The sequence below is a fragment of the Triticum urartu genome, chromosome 4A, assembly GCF_056163025.1.
Source record: "Triticum urartu cultivar PI428250 chromosome 4A, HENAU_Tu73, whole genome shotgun sequence".
In the NCBI taxonomy this organism is placed as follows: domain Eukaryota; kingdom Viridiplantae; phylum Streptophyta; class Magnoliopsida; order Poales; family Poaceae; genus Triticum; species Triticum urartu.
The window spans coordinates 349,960,161-349,986,720 of NC_141876.1; the positions used below are offsets into that span (position 1 = coordinate 349,960,161).

Here is a 26,560-nt window from a genome sequence, read left to right on the forward strand (position 1 = left end):
ATGTGTGTTCGGGAGGGCGCCCACACCCGCCTCATTAACGTGTCTCGCCCCGCTGTCCTCGTGCCACTGCCAGCGGGCCCCAGCACCCTAGCCTTGTAAAAAAGATTAAAATATATATATATATATAATTAATTCGGCAATTAATTAACTTAATTAATTAGGATTAATTAGCATAATCACATGATTAGTTAAAAATTGGATTAATTAGTCTAAGCAGTCAATGACAGGGGGGCCCACCTGTCAGTCACTGTGTACACTTTGTGAACACTGTGCTCGCTGCACGTAGCAATTTGTTATTTAATTTAGAATTAAAATAATTTCATAATAATCTTAAAACTTTAAAAAAATCGTAGAAAATAACCCGTAACCCGGATGAAAAAGTTTTATACATGAAAATTTCTCAGAACGACGAGATGAATCGAAATTCGCTCTCCGTTCATCTGGCATGTGCCCCTAGCATAGCGAACATCGATTCTTTCCCCTCCGGTTCGTCTGCCCGAAAATGCCTAACCCCGGGAAAACATTCCCGGATGTTATACCCCTTCGCCGGTATCGTGTAGCATTGCGCTATAACACCCCTAGCCCTGCATGTTACCCTGTCATGCATCTGTGTTGCATCTGTTTGCACTATATTTACTGTTTCTCCCCCCTCTTCTCTCCGGTAGACCCCGAGACCGCTGCTGATGCCACTTTGATCGACTACGTCGACGACGACCCTTCTTCCATTCTCTCATGCTTGCATTAGATTTTGCTACTGTAATTGGTTACTCCTATTCTGATGCATAGCATGCTTTTGTACCTGCTGTTGTTACCTACCTGCTTACCCTAAACTGCTTAGTATATGTTGGTTAGTGATCCATCAATGACCCCCACCTTGTCCTTGTTTCCCCTGCTTCATCATCAATGACTCAATAACCGTGATCGACGACCAGAGCCCGACACCTCACATCACATCTCACCCCCTTTAGTTGTACGACTCTGCATAGTTACTATCGAGTGCCGAGGGTGATACCTCGTAACGCACTCTTGATGATAACTCTGTAGTGTAGCTATTCGGTCGTGGTCATCGAGGGTGATTCCTCCTTAACCACTCCTGTTACAACTCTGTCGTGCAACACCTCAAGTGTGAACCTCGAGGGTGGCTCCTCCTACGTTCACCTTGATGATTACATCGAGTGGAATCCACCGAGGGTGATTCCTCGGGGTTTCCCCCCTTGATGTTTGGACACACAGTTACCTTGACTTTACTTGAGGCCTTTGTGAAAGACGGGTGGGCCTGGAGAGCACCCGAGAGTTTTTACGGTGGTGGCTGGTTGTCTAACGGTATCACCCAGGATGGGGTGGTATCTCTAGACTTGTCCCGACGGCCGGCACTTCTTTTAATAATGCACTAACAGGTTTGGGTATTTGTTCTGAGTTGGCCTTTGGCCTTTACGCACTAACCACCATGCGAGAATAGTTATGGGCCTCAACGTCGTAGTATCAGCCGAAGCTTTGTCAGACGTCCAGTTCAGCATTGTGGCATGGCTGGGCCGGCACCATCTTGTAGTGGTGGAGTCTGGACCCGCCCTGCGCGCAACGACCCGGAGTGCAACGGGCAATGGGCCCAGACCCCGGAGTGCTTAGGATGTAGTCCAGCGGGGACCTCTCTGCTGAGCCTAGGTAGGGCTATGACGTGTTGATCTTCCGAGGCCGGGTATGGACCCAGAAAAGTGTGTCTGACTAGAGTATTGAAGCGTGTTGGAAAATGTGGTGCACCCTTGTAGGGAAGATTATCTATTAATGGTCGTGTCCACGGTAACGGACGTTCAGACTTGCATTCTGATCTATTACAACTAGAAATGGATACTTGAGATATGTGGCCCCGGGATTGCTTTCCCGCAGGGAGTCGAGGAAGGATCTCTGGGCATTCATGCTACAACATGCTTGTTAATTATAAATTGATATTCTTTACTTTTCTACATGATGCAAGATCTTTGGAGCTGCTTGAAGATGATAGTCTTCGATAGGCTAGGCCTTCCCCTCTATACTGGCATTCTACAGTTCAGTATACAACCCTTCAATTTGATACCAATGCATACTTAGTATAGATCTGATGCTTGCGAGTACTTTGGATGAGTACTTACAGTTGCTTTGCTACCCCCTTCCCCCCTTCCTTCTTCTTTACGGTTGTTGCAACCAGATGGTGGATCCCAGGAGCCAGATGCCACCCCCGATGACTACTACTACCCCGAGGGTGCCTACTACTACGTGGAGCCCGCCGACGACCGGGAGTAGTTAGGAGGTCCCAGGCAGGAGGCCTAGCCTCTTCGATCGTTGATGTTTGTGCTAGTCTTCTTAAGGCAAAACTTGTTTAACTTATGTCTGTACTCGGATATTGTTGCTTCCGCTGACTCGCTTATGTATCGAGCTATGTATTCGAGCCCTCGAGGCCCTTGGCTTGTAATATGAAGCTTGTATGACTTTCATTTGTGTTTAGAGTTGTGTTATGATATCTTTCCGTGAGTTCTTGATCTTGATCGTACACGTTTGCGTGTATGATTAGTGTACGATTGAATCGGGGCGTCACATGGATGGGTTCGTATTGACAACGCGGAGAAGGTGGATGGGGATGGGTTAGGGTTGCGGGACGCCGACCGGCTTAAATAGTCGGATCTGGTCTTGGGCGGCGAGCTGGAGCCGCGCCACGCGGCGTTCACACCATGGCGACGCACACGGCGTCCGTCGGACCGCCGAGTTTCTGGGCGTTTCCGCGTGGGACCCTACCGTGAGACTGACGTGGCGGGCATGTCTGGGCATCCCCATATCCGCCCCGTGTTTGGGTTGAATATGGGGTGCCGTTCAGCCTGGGCGTTTGAGCGGCCGTTTGAAGGCCCGCCTGGGTCAAAAATTCGTGACTGAGTAGTTATCGGACGGTCCCGCCTGGGCATATGAGACGGGTTTAAGATGTCCGGGTGTAGATGCTCTCAGCGAGCTCACTCAAACGGAGCATGCAATGCAATGCAACGGTGGCTGGCTCAGAGGCATGCACGCACAATGCACTGCTGATTTTGTACAAAGCAGGCCTGGCCGGACCTGAAAGACAACACTAGTGTCGTGCGCGATCTGGAGCTGCCTACGTGAAAACTGAAAACGAGCAGTTTGTGTGCACTACCCAGCGAGGCGTCCTCTGCAGGAGCTCTTCAGCTAACCTGCTGGCCGTTGTCAATTGAATAACCTACCTCTGTCAACAAGCATTTATGCACCATGGCCTGCCTGCCTGCATGGCCCAACGAAGCAAAAAGGAACGGCAATATATGTACCTGCAGCCGCGTCGAGATGTAACAGCTAGCCATTGAGCCATGGGGTAGATCAAAGCTGAACCATGCAGCTGCATTACAATCTGTGTGTTCACATTTACAAATTGTACGCTTCAGAGTTGGAATATGTATTATGCATACAGTTGATCCCTGTATTTGGATGGATTACATGTGACGGTACGGGTTGCATCCACTCCACGCACCTCTATGGCTTCAGTCTTTGTGATTTGTCATACTAGCACCTACTATGGACTTGGTATCATGCACACTTGGAGATCACTGCACTGGAAGCTAGCTTAGGCCTGTTTGGTTTCAAATAAGTCACGCCTGTTTGGTTGTCACACTTGGAGATTACTTATAAGTCACGCATATTTGATTGTCACTGAAAGCTAACTTAAAACCAATGACTTTATGCCACGCATGTTTTGTTGTCACCTGATTTATAAGTCAAGTGACTTATCGGAATCAAACAAGCAGCAGGCCATGCTGTCTAGGGAGCGGAGACGAGAAATGCGGTGAACCAAGAGCCATGGTTATTCTAACCTACCCTGATGCTGATGCTGATGCTGGGATATTAGAGTAAAGCAGGGACAAGTAATGCACCTTTTGTCTCTCTTGTTCGGTTGTTCCAACCCATCATCAGCATGGAGATGCTCATCCCAAATGCTGTGCCAAATCCTTTTTTTATTTTTCTCTTTCCTGAGGCTAGTCATAATGGAAATAATTTAGCTAGTAACATAGCACATTTTAATTATTTTTTTTTTATGTGGCAAGTATTTAATGTAAGGTAGTAACATAATATGTTACTGTAACATAGCACTTACCAAGACAAGATGAGTCTACGAGCTAATAAATAAAGTCATCTATGACACTACTATTATGTTACTTTACATTATAATACTCCCTTCATTCCAAAATATAGTGCGCCCGCACTTCTCGAGATCCAACTTTGATCATAAATTTAACCAACGAGACCAACTGCGGCGGGGGAAAAATTATATAATTGAAAACTTCTTTCAAATACGAATTCACTGATATAATTTTTGCTCCCGCCGCAATCGGTCTTGGTATTTAAGTTTACGGTCAAAATTGAAGTACGTGAATAGATGAAGCACTACATTGTGAAATGGAGAGAGTAGTAGTAACTTTCAGACTAATGTCATGCATATGACACTAGTCTAAATTACTCCCCACTATGACCAGCCTGAAAATAAATGGCACCTTTTGGCTTTTGCCTCTCTTCTCCCCAGGAAAGCCGGACAATCATCAGGACCAGGACCAAGGAGGAGTGGCGCTGTGGAGATTCGTGCACGGCAACCGTGGGCCCACCTGTCAATCAGAATACTGTCACTGCTTTGGCCTTTGACCCTCCCTCTGTTGTTGCGCCGCACCGGTACAGCTGTTAAAAGCCGGGGGCCGAATGAGGTGTGGGGTGAAGCGTTACCACCAAGCCAATGTACTGACATGTGGGGCCAGGCCTTTCGCCACACGCTGACTACAGGGAGCCGGTCCTGCCGACGCGGAGAACAAAGCGGCCGCAGTGAGTCACACTCATTTGCTTCTGCTACTGTTTGCCACCACGCTGGCACGTGGGACCAGGTCCTAGTGGACTCTCTATGTCAGTGAGGCAGCAGGCCAGAGATGGGAGTGCTTCTTGCTAGCTGGATTCACCACGCGCTGCCGCGGGAGTGAAAGCTAGAGCGTGTGGCTTCCACACCAAGGCTTGGAAATTTCAAGGTTGATGTCCACCACTCTACATCAGAGCTTCTGTCTCATCATCCTACTGGCGATCACTCGACCCTCTCCACGTCAGGAGGAATTAGGCTGCTCCCAGTAAAGAGAGTAACATTCATTTGATAGAGGATGAAAAAAGTTTAATGGTTTAAAAACATTCAAATAAGTTTGAATGTTTTTACAATAAACTTGACTTTCTTTTGTACTTGTATATAAAACTTCATGAATAGATAACTGGCATTGACTTTTGGGCAAAAAAAAACTTATTTGCTATTATAGGTCACTATTCACACTATTTGATCAAAAGTTTTGTCTTTTGCGAGAAGAAGTCACGAGTTTTTTTTCTTTTTGTGGATTTTTTTACCAGTACAATGGAAGGTCAAGTTTATTTTAGACATATTTTTAAAATTTGTTGACTTTTTATTTATTTACTAAATTATTTTTTCATATATGGTGTATACACACACATAGACGGAAAATTCATGTCCACATTTGATACTGCTAGTGTATACTACGTCTGTATTACATTATATTATAGGCTAGTATTTAGATGAGTTCATTTATTGTCATGCTGACACATATTATTTATTATAATACGACATTTTCTCTTTCTTCATTTAATTTTATGTCATCCCATAAAAGCTTCCTACCTGTTGGTTGGGTTTATAAACCGGGCACGGTTTTTAAGGTCTTCGATTAGAGTAATAAAACATGTAAATATGCCACAAATATTATATGGTTAGAAACTTGGCATCTTTCAATGCATTGGTGCTTAGACCACTCTTGATGAGGACATCAATACCATTGTTACACTCACAGCCCTTACTGTTATACATACTGGACCAATTACTAGAGCTCGCGCATGCCAATTGAATTATCAGGTACTTTCGTTTCTTGGTAACGATTCTAATATTCATGAGAATATGATGCTGCCTAAATTGGATACATTTGTTTTGCTTACAAATGAAGGGCCTAGCTTGGACAAGAAAGATCAACCTTGGAGTAAGTTCAAGCATGGAGATGATGGCATGCGCAAGGGGAAAAAGAACTGAGTTACAAGTGATGATTCCAGGACTTTGAAGCCATCATAATGAGTGCATGAAGGCTTGGATGAAATATACAAGATGCCACTTCATAAATTTCGTCCAGAGACTATTCTAGATGCTGTGTCACCTTATTATTGGGCCAGGCCCATGTATTTTCGAAATACTTATGTATAGGTTGCTTTTAGAGTCTGTATGCGTGGGGAAACAAGAGTTAGAGTTTGTTTCGGACTCCTCCACCAAGGGCCACGAAATTCCCCCTCTCTCCTCTATATATACAGCCCTTAGGGCATCGTTTAGACTTTGGGTTTTGTTTAGATTAAAAGTTCGCCATATCTGCAACTACGCGTACTTCGTTTGTGTCCAACGACCAGACCAAGACGTCACAGAACCCCACCTTCATCAACAAAACTTTCCTCTTATATTCGCAATATCCAGATTGCAATTTCAATTTCTTGCTTGTTCTTCGTTGCTTGCAGGAAATAGACCCTCGTGGTCAGGTTGATCGTGCTCCGGTGTGGTCAATAACCTCTCGGAGTTAGTTTACCGATTGCTAAGGCGCGACGTCCTCGCACGTTCATAGTCGGATCGTCAAAGTCGACTTCTACCAAAACGATAGCCACCATCTCATCGAAAGATCGAGCCCCTCGCCTCTATCAACTCTCGATGCATTATCTGTTAGCGTGTTGTCATACATAGTGAAAAATTCTGCGAGACAATCATCCCAATGCATTTTAGCTTAGGTGTTGTATCCAAATAATATTGCACTTAATTGTTTTAATGAAACTCTTCTTAAATCAGCCCAATATGCTTCATGCATCACTATGACATTCATACTTGAATCCATCCAATATCCTCAAGGCACCACCTATGAAATATTCCTTCAAGTATATATCAGTGAAAACATTAGTCCATAGATATTATCATTAATTACCAAAACCACACTTTGGGGCTACATGCATTTTCATCATCTCTCTATCCTCTTAATTATCTTGTCACGTAATATTATTTGCATACTTACACCTGCCTTAGCACATGTACAAAGTGGAACAGTAGGAAGGCCCCACAATGCTTGGTTCTTAGCATAGTATCATAGGTAAAATGCAAGTATGGCACTATATTAAAAGAATAAAGAGTGTGGAATGTATGTTAGTGGAAATTCTTAGCTCTATATTGAATAATTAATGATGTGGTCTTATGTGGCTTATCTCCATATTTATCTTTTTTGTGGGGATATCTCCATATTTATCAGTCAATCTCTTTCTCCACATCTAGCTCGGCGCGCCACCGGAGGGGTTGCGCGTCCGCCATCGCGTTTGGACGCCAGACGGATCGCACGGCCTCCGGCAAGGCAGCTATGGCCGGCCTAGCGCCGGATCCATGCCCCATTTGGGCGGAAGCAATGGATTCCCGACGAATGGAGTCCCAGCGCAGTCGTCCACGGGCCTCCTCCCGAGCGGGGCGGAGCGCAAGACGGACGACCATCTCCTCCTCGGGGCCGCGGGGGATGAGCTCGGGGTCGAGGATTTGGAGGTGGGACTCGGATCTGCTGCCCGCCATGCCGGAGAGGCCGGGAAGGAGCCGAAGACGAGCTTGGGTGGCAGAGGGGATTGGAGGGGAGTGGAGTGAAGTGGTTAGGGTTTTGTCCAGCGTGCGGATGGGGAGAATTTTATGTGGGGTCAGGTGGCCCAGCGTGGGACGAGTCCGACGTGGCGGGCGTGTCCGACGCCCCCATATCCGCCCCATATCTAGGCTTGATATGAGGGGTGCCGGTCAGTCCGTGCGGTTGAGGGCCGCTTGAGAAATCCGTCTGGGTCAAAAAATCGTGACCGGGAAGTGGTCGGGCGGCCTGCCCGCGCGTTTGGGATGGTTTTGAGGAGTCCGGTTGTAGATGCTCTTAGAAATTAGATTTATTCACCCAAAGTAGTCGTCAATATTTACTAAAAAATAGTAAAAACATTGGCAGATTTTCGGGGCGTCCAATATGATAGCAAATCCGGATCTATAATCTATAATATCTAAACAGTAGATCCTCGTTAATTATAATTATTTCAACATGCAGGTCTCCACGTCATCAAACATGCCATATTATTATCCACTAGAATTGTTTGGTAGCAGATGCATACTCCCATTTAATTGTTTCATCTTAAATGGTCGAGCATATATGTATACTCTTTGCTAACATACAATTGCTTTTGAAAATAATACTCCCTTCATTCCATAATATAGTGCTTTCTCTATCTACGTGCTTCAACTTTGACCGTAAATTTAACTACCAAGACTGATTGTGGCGGGAGCAAAAATTATATCAATGAATTCGTATTCGAAAGAAGTTTTTAATTATATAATTTTTTCTCCCGCCGCAGTTGGTCTCGTTGGTTAAATTTATGGTCAAAGTTGGACCTTGGGAAGCGCGGGCGTATTATATTTTGGAATGGAGGAAGTAGTTTCAATTTATGTCATTACATTCATACAAAATTTATCTTTAAAATTCGGCAATAAATCTGAATTAAAGTAAAATATGATGGGTTGTTTTTTTGCTATTCACTCCTTGTTATTGATGTCCATGGCTCTGGGCCTCTGCCGGATGGGGATCCCCTGAGGTGGCCTAACCTGCCATCGACTAACTGACATGCGGTCCTAGCAAGCATGGCCTGTGCCTCCATCTGCACGGCTTTCAAAGCGCAGCGCACTACAAAATTAAGCACTGACAATTGGGGCCACCGAGTCGGGTGTCCCCCACTTGTCGGTGAGCAACAGTTTGTAGACGGGTCGGGTGGGACCCACCACACCGCACGCACGCTTATCAAGGCAGGGCCACCATCCCCAGCGCGTTCTTCTCCTACAAGCTCACACCACCCGACGCCGCGCTGAACAGTGCGATTCACTGAGCTCCCTCGCTTTTCTCTACGGATACACTACCGCCTCGCGACTTCGCCTCGAGAGACCAATGGCCGCGCGCGCGGCGCAACGCCCTGGCGTCTTCCTGCTCCTCGCTGCCGTCCTTCTAGCGGTTGCGGTACAACCGGCGGCGGCGACGCTGCACCCGGTGGACTACCTGGCGCTGCAGGCCGTCCGGCGCGCGCTCTCCGACCTGCCGGGCTCCGGCTTCTTCGCTTCGTGGGACTTCACCGGAGACCCCTGCGGCTTCGACGGGGTCTCCTGCTCCGGCGGTGGCCGGGTCGTCACGCTGGCCCTAGGGGACCCGCGCGCCGGCGCACCGGGCCTCTCGGGCGCATTCCCCTCCGCGGCGCTCGCGCGTCTCTCCGCGCTTAGCTCGCTCTCGCTCGTCCCCGGCCGCGTATCCGGGGGGTTATCCTCCGCCGTCGCGGCGCTCCCGTCGCTCCGCTTCCTCGCTCTATCCGGGAACCTCATCTCCGGGAACCTCCCCGGAGCATTCTCCCCTGCTCTTCGGACGGTTGATCTCAGCAAGAACTCCTTCTCCGGCAGGATACCCTCTTCACTGCTACAAATCAGGAGTCTCCGAACGCTCGTCCTCTCCCACAACTCCCTCTCCGGCGAGATCCCCAAGACAGTGAGTTCGCCGCTGGTCCACCTCGACCTCAGGAACAATCGCCTATCCGGCGGCGTCCCGCCGCTCCCGGCGACGGTCGTGTACCTCAGTCTCGCCGGGAACAGGCTCTCCGGCCGCGTTGGCGGCGTCCTTCGCAGACTGACGAGGCTGTCGTTTCTTGACCTTGGCGGGAACTGGTTCTCCGGCGAGGTTCCCGGAGAAGTCTTCTCGTTCCGGATTGGGTACCTGCAGCTGCGCAAGAATGCCTTCTCTGGCGAGCTCCGGCCGGCGGGGTGGTTGCCGTCGGGCTCCACGGTGGACCTCAGCCACAACGCGCTATCCGGGCTGGTGCCGGCGGAGCTGGCGAGCGCGGCTGCAGTGTACCTGAACGGGAACAAGTTTGCTGGCGCGGTGCCGGCGGAGATTGTGGCGGCGGCGGAGGGCGGGCGCATGCGGGTGCTCTTCCTTCAAGATAACTTCCTGACCGGCATCAGCGTGCGCGGCGTGCCGTCGAGCGCGGCGGTATGTGCACACTGGAACTGTGTTGCGCCTCCGCCGACCGTGGTGGCTGCGTGCCCGGCCAAGGGCGGCAGGGGGCGGCGCCGGCCGCCGGCTCAGTGCGGCGGGAGGAGGGGGTAATAAGGAAGGAAAGGTTTAAGGCTTTTGGGGTTTAGTGGGTAATGATGGTGTGTGTCATAGTTCTTGACACGGGTGAATAACCATTTTTGGTGTAGTGTATATTTCTGTTTTGTGATCTTGCTTTAGATATACGGCCGTAATATTGTCAGGGGTACACGTGTAAGGTGGATCTGGTTTGTTTCAATGTCAGCGATTGCGATTTACATAGAGAAACTTGGTGCAAAGAAATGTTGGGCTCTCTGCTATGTTATCTCCAATGAAATGACCACCGATTTGTTACTCAATGGTTCGAATTGTTATGAAGTGCATCTCGTATTGACTCCTCCTTATCTACTGTAAATATAAGATGAAAAGCGTCTTATATTTCGATACATAGCAAGCATTATTCTGCACATTGCAGGACTGAAGAATAATTCAGCACAAACTTGGACAGGGGGTGGTCTCGAATCCTAGCTGTGCAGGGCGGTTGGTAGTTTGGAAGTACAAAAACGAAAAAAAAAAACATAGTAGATGTAGAGAAATTTTACGGTACATTATAATACACCAGAGCACGTGTATTATATGGGCGATCTAACAGATGAGACTAGCTGGGCTTTTTTGAGTCCAAGAGTATTTTCGACCTAATTTTTTAATACTTTTAATCGGCCCACTTAGGTCTAGGGGTATTTCCGTCCTAATTTTTTTGATTAAATCAATTGCATTAATAAAACACTTTATTATAACTCCAATCATCGTGCGTACTTTTTTGAATTTCGGTTCGAGCGGTTCGTCCTATCTCCTCCTCTCGAGCCCTAACCTTGGGCGCCCTCGATCGCCGCCGATCGCACTCGCCATGTCACTCCTTCCTCCTGCTCCTACTCTCCCCTCCCCCACCATCGCAAGTCACCCCCTTCGGGTCGCGGCGCCAGATCTTCCGACGAGCCACTAATCCCCTCCTTCCCCGAGCGGACGCCACCTTCCCCGACCCGAGAGGCCACATCATCCTCATCGACGTGTGTCGGTGTCAAAACCGGCGGATCTCGGGTAGGGGGTACCGAACTGTGCGTCTAGGCGGATGGTAACAGGAGACAAGGGGCACGATGTTTTTACCCAGGTTCGGGCCCTCTCGATGGAGGTAAAATCCTACGTCCTGCTTGATTAATATTGATGATATGGGTAGTACAAGAGTAGATCTACCACGAGATCAGAGAGGCTAAACCCTAGAAGCTAGCCTATGGTATGATTGTTTTTTCGTCCTACGGACTAAAACCCTCCGGTTTATATAGACACCGGAGAGGGCTAGGGTTACACAGAGTCGGTTACAATGGTAGGAGATCTACATATCCGTATCGCCAAGCATGCCTTCCACGCCAAGGAAAGTCCCTTCCGGACACAGGACGAAGTCTTCAATCTTGTATCTTTAGAGTCCAGGAGTCCGGCCGAAGGTATAGTCCGGCTATTCGGACACCCCCTAATCCAGGACTCCCTCAGTAGCCCCTGAACCAGGCTTCAATGACAACGAGTCCGGCGCGCAGATTGTCTTCGGCATTGCAAGGCGGGTTCCTCCTCCAAGTACTTCATAGAAGATTTTGAACACAAAGGTAGTGTCCGGCTTTGCAAAATAAGTTTCCACATATTGTCATAGAGAGAATAATATTTACACAAATCTAATCTGCTGACGTATTTCGTAGCATGACATCACACCACGGCCAAGTCTTTATTCGAATCGTTTTACTGTCCCACCTCAGCGCGTTTAGCGAGGCGGTTTCCTTGGCACGTCTTGTTAAAGCAGAGATCGTGTCCCCTTATTCTGGGATTCTCATCAACACGGGCGTGGGTAACCTAGTCGTACCCGTTGGTATGTTTTCTCGATCAAAGGCGAGTCCCAAACGGTCACGGGGAGGGCCCTTGGTATTCAACCTCTTATAAAGAGACCAAGGCCTTACTCCTTTCTTTCAATCTCAAACGAGTTCGCCCTCCGCCTCGAGTTCCAACACCCAAGGCTCCAGATTTCAGGCGCTTCGGACCTTCGACAATGTCCGGTTGTGACCTTCGAGGCCGATGGATGCCACGGAGGAGGACGTGCTGAAGTTGAGAGAGGCCAGGTTCTTGACCGGCGAAATCTCGCATAGGCTGCCTGCTCAAGGGCAGGTCATTCCCACTCCCAAGCTTGGTGAGAGTGTGGTGTTCGTGTCTCACTTCCTTCGGGGGCTAGGCTTCCCGACGGATCCCTTCGTGAGGGGGCTCATGTTTTATTATGGGCTGGAATTTCACGACTTAGCTCCGAAGTCCATCCTCCATATTTCCTCATTCATCGTCGTGTGTGAAGCCTTCCTCCGTATTACTCCTCATTTCGGACTATGGCTCAAGACCTTCAAAGTAGAGCCGAAGATGATCGAGGGACGGCACGCGGAGTGCGGAGGTGCTTTTATAAGCAAGAATGCTGGTGCTCCATGGCCCGAGGGCTCTTTTCAAGGGGAGTCCAGCTTATGGCAACGAGAGTGGTTTTATATCACAGCTCCCAGGAGCACCAAGTGGGTGGCGCTGCCTGCTTTCCGCTCAGGTCCCCCGCCACGACTGGCATCATGGGTCAATAAGGGGCTGGACTGGGGGTCGGCAAAGGACGTGCCCCTGTTGCAGGGCCGCATCCGAGATCTCCTAGAAAGAGACATCAGTCTGGTCGTGGTGACGCAGGTTATGTTAATTCGCTGAGTTCTGCCCTGCAAACGTTGCCCCCTCCGCCTGTGGGAGTTCAACCCGGAGGGACCACGAGTTCTCCAACATTTTCTTGGCATGACGCCCGTGGAGATGTACAAATTGTTCTTTGGACCACAAGTAGTGTGTCCGGATTCCACGGAGGACGCAGGTCTGAGCTGCAATCGTCTGGATACTCAAGTAAGTAGCCTTGTGCCTGGACTCGCTATCCGTATATTTATCATAAAATTGCCCCTAAAAGAGCTGTCCTTTAAACAGGAGTGGATAGCGAAAGCAAAGCTAATCAGGTGTCCGGACCCCCTCCCCGAGACCACGCCGGATCCCGTGGTAGTCAGGATGTTGGAGGTTGTGCCTTCGAAGGAAAGCGAGGGAGGGGACAAGGAAGCTACAGCCTCCTCGAAGAAGGTTGTCCGGAAGGGAGGAATCGAAAATTCCTCTCCTCAGGGGAAGAAGAGGACCGCCTCTGACGACCCGGAGACCATGGCCTCAAAGCGGGGAAAGAAATCTTCGTCAGAGGGTCCTGCGCCGGGGGATACTTCGGCCGAATTATGCCCTCAAGGGGATCAACCCTCCACCGAGCCGTAAGTAGAGAGGAGTTTTTCTTTTTAAGAAATGAGAGAAATCCTTGCGTTATATCTGAGAAGAGTAATCGAAAATTTACCTTGTAGCTCGGACCTTAGCCCTTCTCAGCAGAGCTCGTCTTCGGGGGATCTTCTTCCGGAGATGATGGAGAGCGGAACGCCTCCCCCTGCCGTACCGCCTTGCGAGGCGGGCGATCCTGAGGTATCGTCGCGGAGGGTTTCTCCGAATCCGGCAGGGCTGAAAGGTAGTCATATGCCCCCCCAAAGCCCTCCGCGTCCGGCCTTCGAGAAGGGCCATCAGACGAGTCCGGCACCGTCTGTTGCGCGGTCGGAGGAGCTGAAGGATCTGCTAGGGCGAGCATCTATCTCAGAGGAGCACCGTGCATTGATGGGTATGGTGATTGAGAGGATTTTATCCGCGGAGAGCGGATTGCACGAGGCCGTTAGGAGTTTACTGATAGGTTTTGAGGTACGCGAAATAATGTACCCTTTTTGGACAGTTGCGCATAAATAAGATGCGCCCTGTGTAGATAGTAGCCCCTGAGACTCTGTGCGTTGTCAAAAGTGATGGCGCGCAGAGGATCATAATCCCAGGTCTAATATGCCGCCTTCATACGTAGGTGGCAAAGTGTCGGGTGGCCAGCCGGACTGATGAATTTGCCGAGCTAAAGTGGCAACTTGACGTGGTAGATGCCGACATCGCGCTTGTCAACAAGCGGCTTGACGAGGCACAAGGTATGTAATTCCTCCGGCGGCACCTGGTAAGAGGAGCTTTATGCCAGTATCTTACAATGTGTGCGCTTGTTGCAGATGGTGCTGCTGCCATGGAGAATCTTCGGGCGGAATTTGCCCGAGCCAAGGAGCAAGCCAGGAAAAGTGATGCGGCTGCCGGAAAGGCAATTGAAGAGCTGAAAGCCGAACAGGCTGCTCACTGCCGAAGCAAGAAGGAAATGGCCGAGATGGCTGTGAAGCTGAAGAGCGCTGCTGACCGTTGCAAGCTTCTTGAAAAAGAAGATCAGGCGGAACAGACGGACCTGGAGAAGGCCGTTGCTGATGCCAAGGATGCTCGCTCTGCGATGAGAGCTATGAAGGAGGAGCTGCGTCAGGCCGGAGAGATCGCGGCTGGAAAGCCCTTTATGCTATGGAGGAAGTTCTGTGATCCTAAACATGCTCCGTTAGACCGGATGTGGAGTACAGCGGACACCTATCTGGATTTGGCGGCGAGTGCCGCAGATGCGGCCGAACACTTCCGAGATCAAGAAGAAAGTGGGAAAGCTCTTTTGGTCGCAGTTCCACAATCCGGAGCGTCCACTGTCATTAGCCGATCGTTTGGCCGAATGGGCCGAGCTAAATAGGTTGTCCGGACTCGCCATGAAGTATGTCATGAGTCATCTGTGGCCAGAGAGGCCAGAGCCGAAAAGTTATTTCAACTTGGTGCAGCAGTTCCTTGGTGCGGCGCCGCATATCAATGCAATGAAGAGGTCAGCATGCATAGAGGGTGCGTGGATGGCTCTTGCCCGTGTCAAGACATACTGGGCGGAAATGGAGGCCACCGTTGTTGCATCCCCAGACTCGGATGGAAGCCGAGTACCTGCTGAGCACTATTTTCAGGAAGTTATGCAAGGCGCTCGTTTAATAGAGACGCAGTGCTTGAAGGATACTATATTCGAATAGCATATATTATTGTAAAACAATATTCTGATAAATTGTAGAAGCTTTTTATACTTGTGCCTGCAAGTATTATAATACTTCCTGTGCGGCCGTTTAACATATATGTATATATAATCTGAAAGATGGCAGTCGTCGGCTTCAGCCCCCACGCACATAATGCGGGGGTGTTCGCAGAAGGCGCATTTTCACACTTGATCCAACGTCTTGGTCCTACAAAGGAGGTGATAGCGCAGCGAACTAGGCAATCGGACTATGATGCTTTATCACCTTCACTTAGCCATAGGAGTTTGACAGTGAGGCCACTTATATAGCCCCTGGTGGTGCCTGTGCTCGCCCGAACTCGGGGCGCGTATGTTCCTGGCCGGGAAGCGGCCCTTCGTTAATGCGGAGGAATCCTAAAGATTCCGGTACGTCATCGAGTGGTTGACCATTCTCACGCTATATCATGACAGTCAGTTTTCGGCTTTCTCTGCTGAGGTGCTCGCCTGGCCGAACCGGGGCACAATCGCAGTAGTTCTCCTGGTGCCGCCTTAGCCGATAGAGCGGAACGTAAGGTAGCAAAACACAGGAGCCGGGCAAACCCAACATTTGACCAAAGACATGATTCGGAGCTGATGCATATAAGGCCAAACTCGCGACGCCGAACACTCCGTAAGGTATTCGGTCTTTATGAGGGTGGGCGGGATAACACCCTTAGTAATAAGCCCCTAGTGTCCAGGTACGCGCAAAACTCTGACGTGGCCACATGCCAAAATGCCAGCCTCCTCCTTGGTTATACCAAGAAACCAGGGGATGTGTATCAACAAGAGACAGTAAAAAAGGTTTACGCAGGGTCTTAATCTGAAAAGAATCCTTGGAACGGGTCCCTGCTGCACGTCTGCGCCTGTGTCTCCGTTGTGCCGTATCCTGGACGGGCATAGCACGGTGTTCATCTGTAAAAGAGAGGAACTTAGTTTAGGAAAGATTGTGCCGAACATGAGTTATACTAAATAAACAAAGTATAAATCGAAATGGGTAAAATTGAGCTTTATTGTCTCTTGTTTTATATGCGCGGAGCCCCTAGTACAGGGGTATACGGCTATTAAGCCTTTATCAATTGTATGTTTATGCCGGACTCGTCTAGCCGTGTCCGTGGTCTTGATGACCTGTTTAGGTGCTTTGGCTAGTGAAGCCGCGTTATTGTGGGGATGTCTAGGCAGTCGCACTGTCTTCCGCGCGGGAGGAACAATCAATGTTTTTCCTTTAATGAGATGATGCCTCGTGGACCGGGCATCTTAAGCGTAAGAGATGCATAATGCGGTATTGCGTTAAAGCGGGCGAAAGCTTCGCGTCCCAGTAGTGCTTGATAGCTACTTGAGAATGAGGCGATGTGGAAAGTTAGCTGTTCGCGACGGAAGTTATCGGGGGAGCCGAACATAACTTCTAGCCGGAGAGAACCCATGCAACGGGCATCCGGGCCTGGCGTTACCCCTTGAAAGGAGGTTTTGCTATGGCGAATTTTTGTTGGGTCTACCCCCATGTTGCAGATTGTGTCCTGGTATAATAGGTTTAGACCACTGCCGCCGTCCATCAGGACATTTGTAAAGTGGAGTCCGCCAATTATTGGATCTAATACCAAGGCAGTCCAGCCTGCGTTCCGGATACTTCTAGAGTAATCCTGATGGTCGAAGGTGATCGGTTTTAACAACCATTGGCGAGACTCCTTTGGGATAGGCCGTATGGCGCGTATCTCTGTTGGCGCCATTCTGTTTGTCACGTGAAGTAAGTTTACTGTTTTGACTTCTTGTGGGAAATCCTTTTGTTTCCTGGTGCTCTGCTTGTGGGGTTCGTCATCGTCCTCACTTGGTGTGTCGAGCCCCTTGTGTTCGGCGTTGAGTTTGCCAGATTGCTTGAAAACCCAACAATCTCTGTGGGTATGGTTCGCAGGCTTCCCGGGAGTACTGTGTATTTGACATATCTTGTCCAAGATTTTGTTTAAGTTGGATAGCTCGTCCCTCTTATCCTTGAGGGGCGGCTTTCTCTGATTCTGCCGCGAGCTTTTGAATCCGGCGTTGACCACCGTGCTCTTTGGGCTGTTTCTCTTATTCCGGCGCTGGTCCTTGCTGCGTCGGGGTTTTCCGTTTCCATCCCTAACTTCCGATGTACTTGGGTCGCTGGCGCTACATCTTGCCAACCAGTTGTCCTCTCCTGCGCAAAAGCGGGTCATGAGGCTTGTTAATGCGGCCATTGTTCTTGGCTTTTCTTGGCCGAGGTGTCTGGCGAGCCATTCGTCTCGAACGTTATGCTTAAAAGCTGCTAGGGCTTCGGCGTCCGGACAGTCGAGTATCTGATTCTTTTTAGTAAGAAATCTGTTCCAGAATTTCCGAGCTGACTCTCCGGGTTGTTGAGTTATGTGACTGAGATCTTCTGCATCCAGAGGGCGGACATAGGTCCCTTGAAAATTTGCCCGGAAAGCATCCTCAAGCTCTTCCCAACTTCCAATGGTGTTTTCGGGAAGGCTTTTGAGCCAATGCTGGGCTGGCCCTTGAAGCTTGAGGGGTAAGTATTTTATGGCGTGGAGGTCATCTCCTCTGGCCATGTGTATGTGGAGGATATAATCCTCGATCCAGACCCCAGGGTCTGTTGTTCCGTCGTACGCCTGTATGTTTACGGGATTGAATCCCGCTGGAAATTCATGGTCCAGCACCTCATTGGTGAAACATAGGGGTGTGTGGCACCCCTGTATTTGGGTGTGCCATGATGTTCGGATATTTGTTGTGTTGCATTGCTTACTAGAGCTTGCTTTCTTGGCCCGTAGATAGATCTGGCTGGGCCATCTTTTTGATGCGGATCCTTTGGTGGATCGCGTGCCGGCTTGTGTGCGGCACCGCTTGCCGCTCCATGCTGGCCATGCGGTCGTCTATCCGACCGGGTGGCTTTCCTATTTTTTGACTGCGGGGGCTCTAAGGCCTCCTCGTCAAATTCAGGCAGTAGCTTTTGCTTTGGATAGCTTTTTGTGTGGCGACTGCCACCATATTTGTCTGCGGTGTTGCGTACTTTGCTCCATCTGATTCTGAGTGCATCTTCTGCAGTTTTGAGCTTCCGCTTCTGCTTTTTCAGGCTACGCGCAGTGGCGACGAGCCTTTTGTGGAGGTTCTTCTGCTCCATGAGCCTATCCAGCATAAGGTCGTCCGGACTGTTGTTTTCGCCGGGGACGGGGTGTTCGTTTTGTTTATCCAAGTTGCCCTGTTCAGACGGTTGCTCGAAGGCATGTTCGTCGTCCGTCGGCCCGTCCCGCTCTATGGCTGGGTCTGTATGGCTGCTGTCTCTGTCGAGGCGGGGCTTGGAGCGGCGCTTACGTCGCCGCTTTGATTGCTTTTCGAGTGAACGATCCCTCGTTGCATCCCTGTGTTCCTCGTCGTCGCTTCCTTTGAGTGTGTCCACCATGTATACATCATGAGATGAGGTGGCTGTCCAGTGCCTTATAGGCGTTGATTCATGTTCATCTCCTACATCGTCGTCCATAATGTCGATGTCTTCGGAGTCGAAGTCGAGCACGTCGTTTAAATTATCGACAGTGGCTACGAAGTGGGTGGTGGGTGGGCATCGAATTTCTTCGTCGTCCACATCCCAATCCTGCCGGTCATAGTCCGGCCAGGACTCTCCTGACAAAGAGAGAGACCTGAGTGAATTCAGAATATCGCCGAAGGGCGAGTGCTGAAAGATGTCTGCGGCGGTGAACTCCATGATCGGCGCCCAATCGGATTCGATCGGTAGGGGCGCGGAGGGCTCGGAGTCCGGAGAGGAGTTCGGCTCCTTGGAGTCACGGGCTTCGCAGAGAATAGGGCTGGTGTTCGGCTCAATCGCCGTAGAGATTGCAGCCCCCGAGGCGGTGTCCAACCACCCATCCTCGATTGGCGCAGTTGGCTCCGAATTAAGGGTCGGAGCTGATGCGGGTGCGGCCTCCAGGGCACTGTTCGGCGGCAGAGCTAGATCATGCCCATTGTGACAGTGCGGCGCGCTCGGCTGCAGCTCGAATCCATCGAAGATCAAGTCTCTGCGGAGGTCGGCCGTGTAGCTCAAACTTCCAAATCTGACCTGATGGCCAGGGGCGTAGCTTTCGATCTGCTCCAGATGGCCAAGCGAATTGGCCCGCAGTGCAAAGCCGCCAAATACGAAGATCTGTCCGGGGAGAAAAGTCTCACCCCGGATCGCATCGTCGTTGATGATCGGAGGAGCCATCGGGCCTAAAAGTGACGACACAGAGGAACTCTCAATGAAAGCACCAATGTCGGTGTCAAAACCGGCAGATCTCGGGTAGGGGGTCCCGAACTGTGTGTCTAGGCGGATGGTAACAGGAGACAAGGAGCACGATGTTTTTACCCAGGTTCGGGCCCTCTCGATGGAGGTAAAACCCTACGTCCTGCTTGATTAATATTGATGATATGGGTAGTACAAGAGTAGATCTACCACGAGATCAGAGAGGCTAAACCCTAGAAGCTAGCCTATGGTATGATTGTTTTTTCGTCCTACGGGCTAAAACCCTCCGGTTTATATAGACACCAGAGAGGGCTAGGGTTACACAGAGTCGGTTACAATGGTAGGAGATCTACATATCCGTATCGCCAAGTTTGCCTTCCACGCCAAGGAAAGTCCCTTCCGGACACAGGACGAAGTCTTCAATCTTGTATCTTCATAGTCCAGGAGTCCGGCCGAAGGTATAGTCCGGCTATCCGGACACCCCCTAATCCAGGACTCCCTCAACGTGCATCAACTTTTTCACGCTGGATCTTCGCTGTAAGTGCCTAGCCATCTCAAATCTTTTCTGGTCCCTTCTGCATATAGTACCAATAGGGGTCGGATTTGATTAGGGTTTAGGATATGTCATGTGAGGTTTAGGGTTTATGGTTTCAGAAAGTTGTGACGAGATTTCGACTGAAAGGAAGTGTAAGTCGGATTTAGCTAGGACATGTTGAAGGACTTGGTTAGAGTTATGTGGCATGAGAAAGTTGTCAGCATATTTGGATTCAAAGAAAGTTATTTTGGATTTAGTTAGGAGATACTTTTGAATTGAGTTTCGAGATATTTTGGATTTAGTTAGGAGATAATTATTTTTGTATGGAGTTTGGACTTATTTTGGGTTTAGTTAGGAGATAATTTGGATTTAGTTAGGAGATAATTTTGGATTTATTTAGGAGATAATTTTGAATGGAGTTTGGAGATAATTGATCTATCAGGGTGGATCTATGAGGGCATTTGAAGGACTTGTGGACTTTGGATTTAGTTAGGAGATCATCAGTTACAACTAGTACAATCAATTAAATATTTCTAGATTTAGTCAGGGCATATTTACTTACAGCTTTTGTAGGACTGAGTTAGGTACATGAATCTGATATGAAAAATTAAATCAATTATTTAAGTAGAGTAGTGCATAATTATTATGTATGCTATCCATCCGTAACATTGACTATCTGTTTTCGTTGGCAGCATAACGACATGGATGATAAAGGAAACGATGGCAAAAACTTGGGTGATACAGGCAAGGATGACAAGGACATGGGTCATAGAGGCAACGAAGGCAAATGCATGGATGATAAGGACAATGATTTCGTAGCCATGGACCCCAAAGGAATGGATGGTATGTGCATGGATGATATGGATGATGAGGATGCACGCAAGGATGGCGTAGACATGGATGATGTACACATGCAAGGTAAAGGAATTGATAATAAATGTGTGGCTGGTTAAGACCTGAATGAGTGTATGGAATACCTAGAGATTGTGAAGAAGACTTTCAGGACTGAGGAAGAAGCCTACTTGTTCTACGTAGGCCATACGAGAAAAAAGGGTTTGGTGTTAGAAAGGATGATCTGAAGTACAGGGGTCCGGGTCTGAAACAAAATGCATACAGAAGGACATACAAGTGCTGCAAACAAGGATGGCTGGCCCTTAAGCACTTTAACAGAGTTGAAAGAAAAAGAACACCAAGGGGTCTTTCTCGGTGTGGGTGTCCCGCTCTTTTTCAGGTTGAGCTACAAGCTAGCGGTGGCCTCTAGTTCGTCAAGAATTTTGTGGACAAGCATAATCATCTGTTTGTCCCTGCTGACCTGACTCCCTACTTATCGGCTCATCGTAGAATGACTGACGCACAAAAGGCCAATGTCATCGAGTATGTTGTCAGTGGACTTCGAACACTTCAGATTATGAATGTAACGGAGAAGAATGCCGGAGGTCCCCATAAGCTTGGATTTATAGATTGAGACCTATACAACTATGTTTCAATCCAGAGGAAGCGCAATATAGAAGGCAATGACGCTAGATATTTGCTCACCTATATGATTGCATAGAAAAAAGAAGACCCGAAATTCTTTTCCAAAAGACAGCGAAGGCCATTTGAGGAACATATTCTGGGCTGATTCACAATCCCAGATTGACTATGTTGCCTTTGTTGGTGTCGTGGTATTCGACAGTACATATCAGTCTAACAAGTACATGCTTCCGTTTGTTGGTCTGAACCATCACCGCAACACAGTTTTGTTTGGGGTCGGTCTAGTGTGAGACGAGATAGTTGCATCATACCAGTGGCTTCTTCATGTATTTTTGGAGGCAATGTCCCAGTATCCACCCATTTCAGCAATCACCGATGGGGAAGGTTCAATGGCTAAAGCAATAGCTATCGTCTGGACCGGAACAGATCATCATTTGTGCACATGGCATATCGAGGAGAATATGGTGATGCACCTCCGCAAGAAAAAGCTTGAGGAATTTAGGGATTTCATTTACCGTCGTTGGGATGTTGATGAGTTTGGTAAAAGAGGCTTATAAGGTTCAGTTCAAAATAAAACGAACGGGGAAGAGGTCGTCATGGGTTAACGGGATGTACGAGCTGCGACACAAATGGACAACTGCGTACACAAAGGGTAGATATTTCCTAGGCATGATGAGTAATCAGAGGAGTGAGTTTCTCAACTCAAGGTTTCATGTGCACCTGAACAAGAAGGTGCAACTTGTTGATTTGTTGCAGCATGTTGAGCACTGTGTATCCATAATGCGTAAGAATGAAGCAGCATTAGAAGCAGTAGCGACACATACGATACCCTTCACTAAGCTGAATGCACACTCTCTAGAGATTGCTGCCTCTTATATTTCTACAATTGTGATGTTTTCACGGGTAAAGCATCTGACTCTCAAAGGAACAAATTGGCAGGTCGCAGACCGGGTAGCGTGTGATGGTTTAGTCGTGTTTGGAGTTTTGCGCAAAGTCCCATATGGCAGGGATGCTAGAGAATTGCAAGGTAAGGATGGTAAGGACTCGGATGCTAAGGTTCCTACAAACTTGGAAGGTAAGGATGTTGAGGACTTGCATGCAAAAAACTTGAATGCTGAGGATCCTAATGACTTGGAAGGCAAGGATGGTGTGGACTTGCATGCAAAAAACTTGGATGCTAAGGATCCCAATGACTTGAAAGGTAATGACAATGAGGAGTTGGATGCAAAAAAGTTGAATGCACATGGCGTGGATGCTAAGTCTGTGGATTTTATATATCACGTGACTTGTGTGTTTAGAGGAGCAAGACTGGATGCTGCATCTTGTAAATGTAAAAAGTTGGAAATTCAGGATTACCCATGCTCCCATATATTTCGCGTTCTGGATCATCTTGGTGTACGCACATTTCCAAAAATTATTGTGAAGAAAAGATGGACAATGCATGTCAAGCCACCGTTCCCTTCTTTGAGGACAGCGAATACTCATGTATGGTCCGATCACATGAACAAGTATTATCCCCAAGCTTAGGCTCTTGCCACTCCTTGTTCCATAATCCATCAAATCTTTACTCAAAACTTGAAATCTTCACAACACAAAACTTAAAAGAAAATCTTCGTGAGCTCCATTAGTAAAAGAAAAGAAACCACCACTTCAAGGTACTGTAATGAACTCATTCTTTATTTATATTGGTGTCAAACCTACTATATTACAACTTTTCTATGGTTCATAAACTCTATTACTATCCATAGATTCATCAAAATAAGCAAACAACACACGAAAAACAGAATCTGTGAAAAACAGAACAGTCTGTAGTAATCTGTAGGTTTCGAATACTTCTAGAACCCCCAAAATTCTAAAATAAATTACTGGAAGTGGGTCATTTATCCATTAATCATCTGAAAAATAATTAACTAAATAACATTCTCCAATAAAAAATGGCAGCAATTCTCGTGAGCGCTAAAGTTTCTGTTTTTTACAGCAAGATCAAAGAGACTTTCCCCAAGTCTTCCCAACGGTTCTACTTGGCACAAACACTAATTAAACACAAAAAACACAATCAAAACACAATCAAACCAAGTGTTCCATGCCTTTCCTTAACGGAAATTTAAATCTAATATTGCCTTCCTTCATATCAATAATTGCACCAATCATTCTAATGAAAGGTCTACCAAGGATAATAGGACATGAAGGGTTGCAATCTATATCAAGAGAAATGAAATCTACGGGTACATAATTCCTATTTGCAACAATAAGAACATCACTAATCTTTCCCATAGGTTTCTTAATAGTGGAATCCGCAAGGTGCAAGTTTAAAGAACAATCATCAAATTCACGGAAACCTAGCAAATCACACAAAGTTTTTGGGATCGTGGAAACACTAGCACCCAAATCACACAAAGCATAGCATTCTTGATCTTTAATTTTTATTTTAATTGTAGGTTCTCAATCATCATAAAGTTTTCTAGGGATAGAAACTTCCAACTCAAGTTTTTCTTCATAAGATTGCATCAAAACATCAACGATATGTTTAGTAAAAGCTTTATTTTGACTATAAGCGCGAGGAGAATTTAGCACAGATTGCAACAAGGAAATACAATCTATCAAAGATCAATTATCATAATTAAATTTCTTGAAATCCAAGATAGTGGGTTCGTTGCTATCTAAAGTTTTGACCTCTCCAATCCCACTTTTATCAATTTTTGCATCAAGATCTAAAAACTCCGAATCATTGGGAGCCTTCTAACTAAAGTTGACTCATCTCCAGTCCCATCATTATCAAGATTCATATTGCAAAACAAAGATTTAATAGGGGACACATCAATAACTTTTAGATCTTCATCCTTATTATCATGAAAACTAGAAGAACACGCTTTTATGAAGCAATCTTTCTTAGCACGCATCCTAGCGGTTCTTTCTTTGCACTCATCAATGGAAATTCTCATGGCTTTGAGAGACTCATTGATATCATGCTTAGGTGGAATAGATCTAAGTTTCAAAGAATCAACATCAAGAGAAATTCGATCCACGTTCCTACCCAACAAATCAATCTTAAGCAATTTTCTTCAATCAAAGCATTGAAACTCTTTTGTGAACTAATAAATTCTTCAATACTAGATTCAAAATCAGAGGGAATCTTATTATAATTTCCATAAGAACTGTTGTAGGAATTACCATAATTATTAGAGGAATTACTAGGAAATGGCCTAGAATTGAAATTACATCTATACGCGTTGTTACCAAAGTTGTTCCTACCAACAAAATTCACATCCATAGATTCGTTATTATTCTCAATCAAAGTAGACAAATGCATATCATTAGGATCAGTAGGAGCACTCTTATTAGCAAACAATTTCATAAGTTCAACCATCTTTCCACTCAAAACATTAATCTCTTCAATTTCATGCACCTTTTTACTAGTAGATCTTTCCGTGTGCCATTGAGAATAATTAACCATAATATTATCTAGGAGTTTGGTAGCTTCTCCTAAAGTGATTTCCATAAAAGTGCCTCCCGTGGCCGAATCTAAAAAATTTCTAGAAGCAAAATTCAATCCGGCATAATTTTTTTTGTATAATCATCCATAAATTCAAACCATGCGTAGGGCAATTACATATCATTAATTTCATAATCTCCCAAGATTGTGCAACATGCTCATGATCAAGTTGCTTAAAATTCATAATATCATTTCTAAGAGAGATGATCTTAGCAGGAGGAAAATACTTAGAGATAAAAGCATCTTTGCACTTATTGCATGAATCAATACTATTTTTAGGCAAAGAAGAAAACCAAGTTTTAGCACGATCTCTAAGCGAAAATGGAAATAGCTTAAGTTTAACAATATCATGATCCACATCTTTCTTCTTTTGCATATCACACAAATCAATAAAGTTGTTTAGATGGGTAGCGACATCTTCACTAGAAAGGCCAGAAAACGGATCTTTCATGACAAGATTCAGCAAAGTAGTATTAATTTCACAAGATTCAGCATCGGTAAGAGGAGCAATCGGAGTGCTAATAAAATCATTATTGTTGGTATTGGCAAAGTCACACAATTTGGTATTATCTTGAGCCATAGTGACAAGCAAGCAATCCAACACACAAGCAAACAAGAAACAGGCAAAAGAGACAAACTGGAAAAGAGAAGGGGAACGAAAAAAGAGGGTGAATAAAACGACAAGGGTGAAGTGGGGGAGAGGAAAGCGAGAGGCAAATGGCAAATAATGTAATGCAAAGGGTAAGAGTTGTGATAGGTACTTGGTATGTCTTGACTTGGCATAGATCTCCCCGACAACGTCACCAGAAATCCTTCTTGCTACCTCTTGAGCACTGCGTTGGTTTTCCCTTGAAGAAGAAAGGGTGATGCAGTAAAGCAGCGGAAGTATTTCCCTCTGTTTTTAGAACCAAGGTATCAATCCAGTAGGAGACCACGCGCGAGTCACCTCGTACCTACACAAACAAATAAGAACCTCGCAACCAACATGATAAATGGGTTGTCAATCCCTTCACGGCCACTTGCAAGAGTGAGATCTGATAGAGATAATAATAATAAGATAAATATTTTTGGTATTTTTATGATATAGATTGAAAGTAAAGATTGCAAAATAAAATAGATTGGAAACTTGTATGATGGAGAATAGACCCGAGGGCCATAGGTTTCACTAGTGGCTTCTCTCAAGATAGCATAAGTATTATGGTGGGTGAACAAATTACTTTCGAGCAATTGATAGAAAAGCAAATAATTATGAGAATATCTATGTATGATCATGTATATAGGCTTCACGTCCGTGCCAAGTAGACCGACTCCTGCATGCATCTACTACTATTACTCCACACATCGACCACTATCCAGCATGCATCTAGAGTATTAAGTTCATAAGAACAGAGTAACGCCTTAAGCAAGATGACATGATGTAGAGGGATAAACTCATGCAATATGATAAAAACCCCATCTTTTTATCCTCGATGGTGTAACGCCCCGAGATCGATGTGCCACGTGTCCTCCAGTTATTCGCTGTTGTTGCCTTGTCATTGCTTGCGTGTCATGCATTGCATATCATGTCATCATGTGCATTTCATCTGCATACTTGTTCGTCTCATGCATCCGAGCATTTTCCTCGTTGTCCGTTTTGCTTTCCGGC

The 26,560-nt window shown here is 47.0% G+C and overlaps 1 protein-coding gene across 1 annotated transcript; it reads left to right on the plus strand.

Moving 5' to 3' along the window:
* Nucleotides 1–8,903: 8,903 nt before the first annotated feature.
* Nucleotides 8,904–10,508, plus strand: LOC125553810 (uncharacterized). The gene has a single exon (XM_048717503.2). It carries the CDS (start codon nt 9,027–9,029, stop codon nt 10,227–10,229), a length of 1,203 nt encoding a protein of 400 aa, XP_048573460.1. The 5' UTR covers nt 8,904–9,026; the 3' UTR covers nt 10,230–10,508.
* Nucleotides 10,509–26,560: the final 16,052 nt, after the last annotated feature.

Coding starts and splice junctions, on each gene's coding strand:
- LOC125553810 (XM_048717503.2), top strand. CDS start 9,027: ATGGCCGCGCGCGCGGCGCAACGCCCTGGCGTCTTCCTGCTCCTCGCT.